Source organism: Acromyrmex echinatior, chromosome 7 (assembly GCF_024713525.1).
Source record: "Acromyrmex echinatior isolate Ae372 chromosome 7, ASM2471352v2, whole genome shotgun sequence".
In the NCBI taxonomy this organism is placed as follows: Eukaryota; Metazoa; Arthropoda; class Insecta; order Hymenoptera; family Formicidae; genus Acromyrmex; species Acromyrmex echinatior.
The window spans coordinates 15,075,952-15,089,362 of NC_141858.1; the positions used below are offsets into that span (position 1 = coordinate 15,075,952).

The 13,411-nt window shown below is 32.1% G+C and overlaps 2 protein-coding genes across 2 annotated transcripts in view; one reads left to right on the plus strand and one right to left on the minus strand.

Annotated features, from left to right (window-relative positions):
* The window catches only part of pyd (zonula occludens-like protein polychaetoid), a 198,821-nt gene that overhangs the window by 128,428 nt on the left and 56,982 nt on the right, over positions 1-13,411 (minus strand). The gene's annotated exons all lie outside the window — the stretch shown is intronic.
* The window catches only part of LOC105154222 (sodium channel protein 60E), a 101,152-nt gene that overhangs the window by 76,961 nt on the left and 10,780 nt on the right, over positions 1-13,411 (plus strand). Inside the window, exons 9-19 of the mRNA XM_087407890.1 lie at positions 26-501; positions 1,195-1,283; positions 2,324-3,678; positions 4,102-4,417; positions 6,861-6,977; positions 7,104-7,262; positions 7,803-8,099; positions 8,707-8,861; positions 11,822-12,308; positions 12,499-12,818; positions 12,984-13,343. Coding sequence (XP_087264016.1) covers positions 26-501; positions 1,195-1,283; positions 2,324-3,678; positions 4,102-4,417; positions 6,861-6,977; positions 7,104-7,262; positions 7,803-8,099; positions 8,707-8,861; positions 11,822-12,308; positions 12,499-12,818; positions 12,984-13,343 — 4,131 coding nt within the window. The remainder of the gene's footprint in view (positions 1-25; positions 502-1,194; positions 1,284-2,323; positions 3,679-4,101; positions 4,418-6,860; positions 6,978-7,103; positions 7,263-7,802; positions 8,100-8,706; positions 8,862-11,821; positions 12,309-12,498; positions 12,819-12,983; positions 13,344-13,411) is intronic.

A 13,411-nucleotide genomic window follows, 5' to 3' on the forward strand; every position in this document is an offset into this window, starting at 1 on the left:
TATATAATGTTAAATTCCATTACAGGTCTATGACGCCCAGTCCAAGTCCAAGTCCCAGGCACTCTAGTGTACGACCTTCCCACTTGCCGCTTCAGAACATTAGCCCCAGACCGTTGGAACCCAATACGGTTCACCGGTTAGCGCCAAATCGGGGTATGTTACATTCCAGACAAGCCAGCAACAATAGCAATCAGCAGTCATCTTTGGATGACTCCGGGGTGGTAGACGATCATGACGGCGACGATGTCACGTCCGCTGAGGAGCATGACAAGCGCGAGTTGCGGGAGCATCGTGTAGAGAAGTCACAGGAGAAATCCCCAAAGGAACACGGTAGAATCCAACCGATTCAACAAATGCGCCCGGATTGCCCACCGGCACCGGTCACCGTGTCGGTGAGGACCGGCAATCGAGAGATTCGAGTGCTCAAATGCAACGGGGTTAAAACCAAGAAACATATGTACGCGCTGCCGCCAGAGTACCTGTCGCACATTGTAGTTTTAGGTGAGCAAAAAATTGCAATATGCTAGCAGTGTTTCTTTATAAATAATATTGCCGGTAATTGAATTTTTTAGCGGCTTGAAGTATTTCCGAATCAATTTAAAGTTGACGGTTTCCTCAATTGAAAACTTTTTCTGAAATTCTATTTAGAAAAATTTGTTAACTACTTTTTCATTGTTAACTACTTTTTCATTGTAATTATGATTTAATCAAAATTTATTATTCTCTCTCTCTCTCTTTCTCTCTCAATATTAAATGTTTAAAAGATGTAGATAATATTTGTCACGTAAATACTATTTTATATGATTGATTTGACAAACTAAAATTTATTCCTTAATCAATTTAGCATCAGTTTTTACTTAACTGTATGTATAAACTGTGTATAATGTATTTTTGATCAAAATCAAGTAAAATTTTTCAAAATTAAATACAATTTCATAGTTTATTAATTAATTAAAATGTTCAATGATGAATATTCAAAGCTTATAATAGATCATGTTGACTATATGGACTAACTTCATTATTTATTCAAAATCGCGGCTATATATCCAAATTAGTACGCTAACACATTTGCAGATATAATTCACGAACGAAAGATTAATTTTTTCTTTATTATATTTTTTTTATTAAATTGAGAATATTCAAATTTTTAAAATAAAAATTAAAAATAAAACATCGTATTTAAATTGCTTACAGACGATCTTCCAGATAGAAATTGCGATAAGTGTATTCAATGCTGCGTTGATTACGAAGGATGGCTAAGATTTCAGAATTGTCTGTATAAGGTAAACTTACTGATATTCGTTTTTCTAAAATTTTGTACACCTGGGTAGTTATGCATTACACGTGATTGATACGTAAACAATTACTAATTAACATTGAACGAAATAAAACATACTTTACGTTGATCTGAAACTATCCACATGAAACAGTTTTTCGAGATATAATTATATTAGAATTACGCTCTCTGTCACGTTTTGCTAATTTTATGTTTAGAATATATTTTATGTTTAGAATATATTACACAAACATTATTTCTAAACGTAATAGCAAAACTTGGACATTTATTTTGTTGATAAAATTTAGATTCAGTTTTTTAATTCTTTTCTTATTTTAATTTTCATAATAATTATTTATAATTTATTATTATAAAAGAAATTTATAATGTAAAATAATGTAAAATTTATAATTTCACATTATAAATTTTTAATTTAAAAAAAATATATTCTTAAGTTTGTAACGCTATCGATATTGACGCAGTATATTTGCTTTGATACGTAATTTTTTTATACGGAAATAAGTTATTCGAGATTTTTCATAATTTCTCCTAATTATCAGATTCGATTAGTCAGAAAGCAATTTTGTTTGCATTTTATAGCTCAAAATTATATATATAGTATAATCTTCATTAAAATTTAAAATAAAAAACGAAAGTGATTCCTCATATAAATTCAAGGTGAAAACATCATATGATCATATAGTCGAAACGATTTAGTTTGAAAGACACACAGTGTTAAAGTAGAAGAAAAATGTATCAAAGTAAAAGAAAACCACTCAGGTTACTTTAATGAAATTTTCTATATATTTAAAGTTTCATCAAAATAATTCGAGTGATTTTCAAAATTTTTGGAAAAAATTAATGACCACTGATATATAGCTTAACGTTCCAATAACTTGGCTCAGTTGCATGTAAAATTTATGTCTGATAGCATTCTAGGATTAATTTAGTAAGAAGAACGGATCACAGATTGCACACATAAAAACAATTACTTTTCCTTAATCTTATTGCGACATGAAAACAAATCGCAGAATAATTTGCGTCAAGGTGGTGAGAGATCCCCTGTTCGAGTTAATGATCACCCTTTGTATCGTCTTGAACACCGGCTTCCTGGCAATGGAGCATCACGGCATGAGCGAGTCGATACGGCAGGCGCTCAACATCGGCAACAAGGTGTTCACCAGTATCTTCACATTCGAATGCTTCCTGAAGCTCTTGGCGTTGAGCAAGGATTTCTTCAACAATGGCTGGAACAACTTCGACTTGATTATCGTTTCTGCGTCGCTTATCGATTTAACATTCGAATTGGTAGATGGCTTGTCGGTGATACGCGGTCTCAGACTGTTACGTGTTTTAAAGCTCGCGCAATCCTGGACGACCATGAAGGTCCTCCTCAGCATTATCATTTCGACAATAGGCGCGCTCGGTAATTTGACTTTCGTGTTGGTAATTGTGATTTATATATTCGCTGTGATCGGCATGCAGCTGTTTAGCAAAGACTACACCTTGGACAAGTTCTATCCGGATCCGGTGCCGCGATGGAATTTCAACGATTTCTTTCATTCGTTCATGATGATATTCCGCATTCTGTGCGGTGAGTGGATCGAGCCATTATGGGACTGCATGCGTGCGGAAAGAGACGATGGGCCGGGTACGTGTTTCGCAATTTTCCTGCCGGCTCTAGTGATGGGCAACTTTATGGTTCTCAATCTCTTCTTGGCGTTGTTGCTCAACAGCTTCAATTCCGAAGAGTTAAAACAGAAAAAGGAGGAAGTCGGCGAGGAATCGAAGCTCGCGCGTTCGTTCGATCGCATACGGTCGATCGTGCGTAAGCAGAAGCATCGAAAGGAGAATTCGGAGAACGAGAAGAATATCCGGCTAGAGCAGATCGTGCGCGAGGTGATGGACAAGTCTGATAAGGAGAAGTACGCGATCCAAGAGACCGTGCTGAGCCTTCCCAAAGACAATATTTATAATAGATCGTATCAAGAGAGTCTCAATCAGCCGGTCTTCACTTACGATCCGATCTATCGTCAGGCCACTCTCACCACTTACAGTCAGAGCAATCAGGAAACAGTCAAGGAGAATAAAAAGCTGACCGAAAAGGGCAACAGCAACGAGACCAATCCCGAGGAGAGTATAGAGTTAGAGGTGCTCAAGGATGTCAACCCGGACGAGGAAGTAGCTATGCTGCCAGAGGAAAAGCTGGCCATTCGAAATGATGAAAATATAGGAAAACGTCCTTGGCACGCTCTCGTGAGTTACGTGGACGAGCTTACGGTCGGAGGCAGAAGAGATAGTAAAGGAAGGTACATCGACGGAATGGGCTCGTTTCCCGGGTTCGGTAGGAATAAGAAGAATAAAGAGCCGCTTGATTGCTTTCCCCAGCATTTCTACCAGAAGTAAGATGTATTTTTATCTTCGTTTATATTGGCAATTTAAAATAGTATAAAATAAAAATACTTGAAATCATTTATAATTTAAATCAAAATCAAATTGAAAATTGAATATTTTAGCAGATTTGTCATTTTTGATCATTTTAGCTCTGCTAATTACACTGGTCGACACCATTTTGATCTTAAAATAAACAAAGTTGTTTGTGGTAAATTTTGATGCATCGATTACGAATTTGGTCCCGAAAATGTCTTATCACGTTAAGTTTCGATAAAATTTCCAAATTAACACCTTCGGCAGTTATAGTATTAAATACTTATAAAGACAATAATTCAGAATTTATTAAAGGTTCAAAATTCAGTTATTCAAAGCTTTATTAAATGTTTATTCATTGTGCAATTGGATAATGTTCGATGGATATGATTGTTTAGGTGCAGCTGTATCAATCGTTGCCTCGCCACGGATCTCGGCAAAAAATGGATAAGAATCCGTACGGTCGTTCTATCGGTCGTGGATACGCCAGCTTTCGAATGGATGATCCTAGTTTTAATTTTCGCATCTTCCATAACGCTGTGCTTCGAGGACATCTACTTAGACGACAATCCTTTTTTGAAAAAGATTCTCTATTGGACCAACCTTGGCTTTTGCGCACTTTTTAGCGTTGAAATGCTCCTAAAATGGCTAGCTTTAGGCTTCTGTAAATACTTCACCAGTTTCTGGACAATCCTGGATTTTATAATCGTTTTCGTAAGTATAAATCAGAGTCTTGCACCTAACCGATGTAAATTTCAAAACTGTGGGCGATCGCATACATGTGGCATGAAATGTATTTTCGGTTCCTTTGCTTGTCTTGAGGCATTATATATTTGTATTCGAGATGAGCCATCTAATTTTATGAATACCTAATAATTTTTATTCCTAACGAAAATTATAAAATGGTCATATGCTGTTAAAAGTAGCATAGAATAATTTGTATTAATCTACGTATTCTTTTCAAAACTACCAATGATTATTAAGTTTTTAAATTTGACAACTTTTTTATACTTGCAATGAAAATTGTAATAATTATTCCATGATTATTACAATTTTCATTGCTATCTAGATGGTTCAACTTGTATATATGATAAGATGAAGTAATTGAGATCATATTGGATGAAACATGCAATAATTGTTTGAACGTTGTTTCCGTGTTCCTTTTTTTATGTGTTTTATGTGTGGCCCCGTGGATCCAGGTATGTTGAAAGTTACTGTATATGTCTCAATACGTTTCCATTTGTATCGTGTTAATTTAAAATGATATTTACCGCAAACGCATGTGGTATACGTTATTTTTTTGTTAATTATACATGAGTTACCGCAGATGAATAATGTTTGCATCATTAATTAAACTCTCATATGCATATAAAAGGAATAAATAATAATTGGTTAAATAAAAAAAACTTTTCTAAAACCATGACTATATTAACAAAATATTTTCTAATTTATGATAAATTGTAATAGCTTTAATGTCGAAACAATTCCATGTGAATTTGTATACCATAAATCCAATCCAACAAACTGTAACTGCTCTCTGAATTTATTTTTAGACTTGAAACATAATCCTAGCAGAACTAGAATAGTATTATAATATCACAAATTAAATTGATAAGCAGTTTAATATTAATACTCATAAGCATTTTTATAATAATCTTTACACATCGTAAAATCTATAAATAATTTTATTTTAGTTATTGCAAAAAATATTCGGTCGGAGATCTCACGCATTCCATGCGAAAGTCTTCACCGTTAGACTACCGAGGTCTTAATAATATTTTTCGCAATAACTAATATATATAGAGAGTAGACATTTTAAAAATATCGCGTGTATAAATAATATTATTAAAACATTATATTGGATCACGATATGAACACACAATAGAAGAAATAAAGGGGCTAAACTATTTGTAATATTAGTACTCTAGTTCTGTTAGGATTCCCAGTCAGGTTTCAAGTCTAAAAATAAATTCAGCGCGCAATTTGCAGGATTGGATAGATGGTATATAAATTTACATGGAATTGTTTCAGCATTAAAGATCCAAGCTTGATCATATAGTCTTTATTCCTTAACTGTTTTGTGTTCATATCACGGTCTAATATAGTACTTCAATGTCATATTAATAAAGAAATAATAAAAATATTAATATAATAATAATAAAAAAGTATTGTTTTAAAGATCGCGATGTAAACAACACAAACAATTAAGAAATAAAAGCTAAGTGTCAAGCTGGATCTTAATACTGAAAACAATTCGTGTGAATTTATATATCACAATTCCATTTCCAAAAACTAGAGTAAAAATATCACAAATTAAACAAATATCTTAAAATTAATTACAAATTTTAAAATATTTACAAAGATGCTTATCAATATTATTAAATTGCGTGTCAATTTAATTTGTAATTACTACTCTAATTTTGATTGCATTTCAAGATTGCAATTCGCATTAAAAATAATTTTGACGTGCAATTTACAAAATTGTAATTGTGATATATTAATTCACATGGATTGTTTCCAGCATTAAAATCCAGCTTGACTGTTTAACTTTTATTTCTTAATTGATATAAAAATAAACCAATATTATATTACGGTTTTTAAATATGCCGCTGCACGCTTTATAATACAAGGATTTACATATGGCAGAAATACAAAAGGAATGAAAGTTTTATTCTCTTTATGTAGTTTGCACATTTGCTTGTTTAATTAACATAGCTTGAAAATTTAATTTCCTGCATAATTTATTCTTTATAATTCCTTGTAAAAGAACTTCATTACTTAATATTTATCCGTAATTCAATTGCACAGTATATACAAAAAGTTTCCAGATTATTTAAATTAAAAATCAGTTATGACAGACAAAAAAACTTTAATTTATTTTAATATTCTATATCTATACCTATCTTTATTCTCGATATATTTTTTAGAACACTCGTGCAATTATATTTATAATACAATTATTAGATTATTCTTAAAAATAGTTGACTTCTAACTTTTTTTTATCTTCTTTGGTCGATACATTGTCATACGCAAATATCAAATACAAATATATTTTTAAATTAATTTAACAGAATCTGAGAATTTAATTGGCATGAATTTCTTTATTTAAATTTTATGAGTTATATTGAGATCTAAATTACGTTTTCCTTAAACACAGGTATCCATGTTTAGCCTTTTAATAGAAGAAAATGAAAACCTTAAAGTGTTACGATCACTGAGGACACTACGCGCCCTGAGGCCGCTAAGGGCGATTTCAAGATGGCAAGGCATGAGGGTAAATATATTGCAGACAAAAAACTCAATCTACGAAAATTCGTTTGAAACATAAACGATAGAATACGTGAACGCGATTATTGCGTTATTCACTGATTGTGAGAAGATTTTTCTTCCCGGCTCATAGATCGTAGTGAACGCGTTGATGTATGCGATACCTAGTATATTCAACGTGCTCCTCGTCTGTCTCGTGTTCTGGCTTATTTTTTCGATAATGGGCGTCCAATTTTTCGGCGGCAAATTCTTCAAGTGCGTTGACGAGTACGGAGAAATGTTGGATATTTCGGTGAGTATCACTTTGTTCTAATTCGAATCTAATTATCAGTAAGGAGGATGACATGCGTGACATAATATGCGTGCATTTAAATACTTTCATTAATTCTAATTTATATTCAACAATTATTTACTAACAAAGACCAAAAATAATAGTTTAAATTGTTTTTACTTACAAATAATCATTATCGGTTGCCGAAAATTGTTTTTGGTTATGAATTACCATTATAGACGATTTCCAATATTAATAATGGCAACCGAAAACAGTTTTAATTATTTATGATGATTATTTGTAATCAAAATCGCTTAAAGAAAATATAATTGTTATGTTATAACTTTTTTTTATTTTGGTTATAGTAGTTAGAGTCTTTGTATACTAATATTAATTTTATTACATATATCAGATATAAATAAAAATTATTTGTTCTAATCATAATAGCAATCAAATCTGAACATAATATTTTTCGCAAACAACGACTTAGCATATCCATCTAATCATTACGATTTGATATTAATCCAAGACATTTTTCTTATGCAACCATTTCAATTTCAGATAGTAAACACCAAAGAGGAATGTTTCAGCAAGAATTACTCCTGGCAGAATAGTAAGATTACTTTCGATCATGTTGGCATCGCTTACTTAGCTTTGTTTCAAGTGGCCACCTTCGAGGGTTGGATGGAGGTAATGGAGGACGCTGTAGATGCGAGAGGAGTAGATCTGCAACCGCAAAGAGAGGCGAATCTGTACGCCTATCTCTACTTCGTCATATTCATCGTATGTGGTTCATTCTTCACGCTCAATCTTTTTATTGGAGTGATCATAGACAATTTCAACATGCTGAAGAAAAAGGTAAATGGTGTAATTACACCATGGCATATGGATAAATGTGAATTTGATGAAATCCACAGTGAAATCATAATTTTTTAAACATTACATACTTTATTGCGCGTGGGAGATATGTTTGTTTCAATTTCACGTACAAAACGTAATACCATACTACTAGTACAAAAGTAATTATTTGTGTGTTGTATAATCGCGAAATAAAGTAAAGAAAAATGTAAAGTAAAGAAAAATATTGTTAATAGATATAGATATTTTTCTTTGCTCTCTTTATATCAAATTCTTTACTTTACATTTTTCTTTATTTTATTTCGCGATTATATAATACATAAATAGTTAACTTGGCAAAATGTTCATGTTATTATGCAAAGATTATTTATCATTTTCGTAGAAACATATCTTTGATATAATTATTTAACACTTCATTTTAATGGTTGCTTTAAAAACATTAAAATTTGTTATTAAATATTAAAAATTACTAACTGTTCACAGTTTGTTATTAAATATTAATAGTTGTTCATATAAAGTTATTTCTTGTTATAAATAGCAAAGTTTTTTTCTTATGGATTCTCATAAAATTTATATGATTGTAGAATAAAACGATATTTTTTTTCAGTATGAAGGTGGGGTGTTAGAAATGTTTTTGACGGAAAGTCAAAAACACTACTACACTGCCATGAAAAAACTCGGCCGTAAAAAGCCACAAAAAGTTATAAAACGTCCGATGAACCAATTCCTCGCAATGTTCTACGACCTGTCCAATTCTCGCAGGTAATTGCATAATATAACACTTTGGCAAAAAAAACCCTTTGACACTTTGAGCAAAGAATTGTGTTGTTTTGTCAATGATTGTATAAATTGATGTCAATAATAATACTTTGGCAATCAACTTTATTCTTTACTGTAATTTCGTGACAGTTAAAAATGTTAATTTTTTCCGTAAGAAACAGTATTTAAACCATAACTTAATTATATTTTCAAAAAATAATTTTCTCTTAAATATAAAGCTAAATAAAGTTTTTTTATTTATATTACATTTGTGTAACAAATTTATAATTTTTATAGATTTCTGTACTACTATTATATCGTTTTCTTCATCTAAAGTCATTTATTATTACAATTATTATAACTCTATTTTAATTTTTTTGTTCTTTAAAATCTTGTTCAATAAAAATTTTTGTAATCAATAGTAAAAATTTTTATAAATTTATTATCGCAATGTAACAACTCTTTCCAATTCTATATGTAACAGTTGATTGCAAATTTTTCTTAGAAATTTCTGTATAATTTTTTTTCAGAATTTCTGTAATTCTCTAACTTTACAATTTTTTCGAAAACTTTCTCAGGTCTTTTATATAAATTGGAATATTTTTCAAAAATGCTGGAAAAAATGTACATCTTTCCTAGTATTTTTTCTATAAAAATAAATTTTTATAAATTTTGAAGTATTCTGAAATTTTTAAGATTTTTCATTCATAATTTTTAAGAAAAATCTGAAGAAATTTATAGTTTTTAGAAAAATTTTCATAAATTTGAAATATGAAAAATTCTTAAAAATATTACATAAAATAAAAACTTTTACCATAAAGATATTGTTTAACATCTTGCATATTAAATTTTTTTCATAAATCTAACTCGATCGAGACAATTATTTGATGCCAAAGTTTTAATCTAGTTTCACTCAACATGTGTGTGTTATTCGCAATATAACGTAATGAATGCGTAGAAATGGTGCGGTCAAAATGACGTAAATGGTACGTGCGAATTCGTGGCGGTCGTACTGTGCTGCACGCGTTCGATCGCAATGCAGCGCGAGCAATGCGGCAGGTGTATATTTCCTCTGTAATCACAGACATTTTAAATTAAATTATTAACACGTTTAGAGAGTTGCTCTCGCTTTTGGTATTTTAATTAATATTTGATGTTAATTAGTAGATACTCGTATCTCCACTCTTGAAATTAATTTTGCCAAGTATATTAAATTCCTTTATAGTAATTCGCGCGCAGCGTGTTAATGGTTTAAGAATAAATGTCTGTGATCCAAATTGTTCTTTAACAGAGTCATTACAAAGCTACGATTGCTCACCTCCTCACTACTCACGTTGCTGTGCTTGAACGTGTGTTTCACAGAATTCCTATTTATCTATTTTGTTGAAATTTGATCAGAATTATATCAGGTCATAGACAGGTCTGGCAGATTGCTTTCATATTATCATTTATTAGCAATTAACAGCGCACAAATAAAGGAAGACCGACGAAAGAATATACGTACCGTAATTTTACACAACTATGGTCCTGTGCTACAACTGTAATTCAAACATCCGCATGCACAAAAACATATTCATATTTTCGTGTGCGCGGATATTTAGATCATACCTGTGGTATAGGACTATAGTTGCTTGAAATTACGGTAATGTCTAACATCACAGTAGCCTTCTACATTGGAAGCGATCTATAAAGCTACTATTATCTTCAACTTACTATTTATCTACGATAAGAAGACAACTTTAGATCGCAAAAAATAAGGTAAGAAGAAATATATTTTACTGTTTTTGAAATAATCTTTAATTTAATCGTTCTATTTTTTTCCTCAAAGACTCTTTACATAATCTTCTTATCAATTATAAAACTTTCATAATATTAATTTGTGCTTTACTTTTACACAAATCAGATTATTTTTATATTAACATGTAAAAATATAAAAATGTTATCTTTAAATAATGACTCATATAACTTTTTAAACTTACTGAATTATATTATAAAGCAGAAAACTAAAATTTTTTCTTATTTTTCTGTATTTTCAGTTGCTAAATTTTATGTCAATTCAATAGATAATTTGTATACATTCATTTTTTGTTGTGCGATAATATTTTCTTTTCTCAAACCCGTGCAAGCATTGTAATATGCATACAAATCGCCGTGAAATATAGTGCGTGAATTTTCTTTTCAGCTTCCAGAAAAGGCAAAACCTCGGAAAATAAATGCTATGACTCTACAATCCGTTTCTCAGAGTAATGGAAAATCGATACTCAAAGGACATTAACGCTCGCCGTCTCTAAATTGTAGATACACAATGTCGGTGTGCAGTGTACATAATAAACGAGATAAGCTGCAAGCAGGGAGCTTACGTAAACGTCGTAACTTCATAATTCTGCACACAGGGATTAGATACTCCTTCTCGTAAAATCCATGCAAATGTAAAATTAGCTGTATAATAGCAGAATATAGAATTATTATGACGGTGTCAATGTGTGAATTACGAAAAATCTCATTTATATACTTTTCAAGCTTACTGTTAAACATGCATATAGCAGAGATACATATTTTTATCACAATTAAGATACACTTAAAATTATTTATATCGTTGTATAATTTCCTCATTTTTGTGAAAGAGATTGTTTTATTTCAACTATTTAAAGAAAGCGAATGAACGGTAAAGTTAAATGTTATATTTGTCCCATGTACTACCAGCAGATATTATTTACGTCATTTTTACCGCACGAATGTTAAATTTGCATGCACCGCTTTGACAAGAAGAATGACGATTAATTTGAGTGATTTGCGAATTACAAAAGAGAATACGATCTCTATTCTGAAAAAGAAACTAATATATGAAAAACTAGAGAAATACTACAGCTATGTTACATATACTATGTTACATATACTATAGTTACGTATATTTCCCTAATTTCTCAAGAATAGGGACTCTGATCTCTCGTATGATTTTTCAGATTTGAAATAGCTATCTTCGTTTTGATATTTCTCAACATGCTGACGATGGGGATCGAGCATTACAATCAGCCACATCCCATCTTTTTTGTCCTCGAAGTGTCGAACGCATTTTTCACGACCGTTTTCGGCCTGGAGGCGATCGTCAAAATAATAGGTCTGCGTTATCATTATTTCACGGTGCCGTGGAATCTGTTTGACTTCTTACTTGTATTGGCGTCTATCCTGGGTATTCTAATGGAAGATATTATGATGGATTTCCCTGTGTCCCCGACGCTCTTGCGAGTCGTGAGGGTGTTCAGAATCGGTAGAATCTTGAGGCTCATTAAAGCTGCGAAAGGTATCCGCAAGCTGCTCTTCGCTCTTGTCGTCAGTCTTCCAGCACTCTTCAATATTGGGGCCCTGTTGGCCCTGATCACATTTATCTACGCCATCATCGGCATGTCTGTTTTCGGGCACGTCAGGAAACAAGGCGCATTGGACGATATGGTTAGTTATATTATATGTGTACAGTTATATTATAAACGCCTGTTTTTTACAGACTTAAAACTGTAGATTGTCTACGATCAGTTCAAAATTGAATGTTACATACGTCCTTTTACATCTTTTAATTTTCAATTAGTGTTATTAATAATTAGTGTTTAATTATTGTTATTAAAGCTAGTATCTTCCTTTGCAGGTGAACTTCGAAACGTTTGGTAGAAGTATGCAGCTACTGTTCCGTTTAATGACTTCGGCTGGCTGGAATGATGTATTGGAGTCGTTGATGGTGCAACCACCTGAATGCGATCCTACACCGAACAGTCGACAGATGAACGGAGATTGCGGATATCCCTTACTAGCAATCACGTATTTCACATCGTTTATCATCATTAGTTACATGATAGTCATCAACATGTACATCGCCATCATCTTAGAGAATTTCAATCAAGCTCATCAAGAGGAAGAGATTGGTATCGTCGAAGATGACTTAGAGATGTTCTACATCCGATGGTCGAAGTAAGATACTATTTTCTTTCAAAATTATTTAGCCATGTGTTTTTAGAAATATTGGTTTAATTAGTGAGATAATTGCGGTCTCTATATATCTTCTAATAGATAATTAAAATAATAATGTGATAGCAATCTCATCGTCATATTAAATTGAAATTTTTGTTTTTCTAGGTACGATCCACATGCAACGCAATTTATTAGCTTCTCGCAGTTGAGCGACTTTATAGCAAGCCTGGACCCGCCGCTGGGAATATCAAAGCCCAACGTGGTAGCGTTGGTTAGCTTTAATCTTCCCATCGCAAAGGGTAACAAGATTCATTGTCTGGACATCTTGCACGCGCTCGTCAAGCACGTTCTTGGGCACGTCGAGGAATCAGATGACTTCAGGAAGCTGCAAGAACAGATGGATGTTAAGTTCAAAAAGCAGTTTCCAACTAGAAAAGAATTGGAGATAGTGTCTTCCACGAGAATCTGGAAGCGACAAGACAAAGCTGCCAGGTTGATTCAACGTTCCATAAGAGAGTACATTGCGTGAGTATGACTAACTTTAATTGAATTACAAAATGGTAGAGGACTTTTCGACTCAATTTAGTCCATTC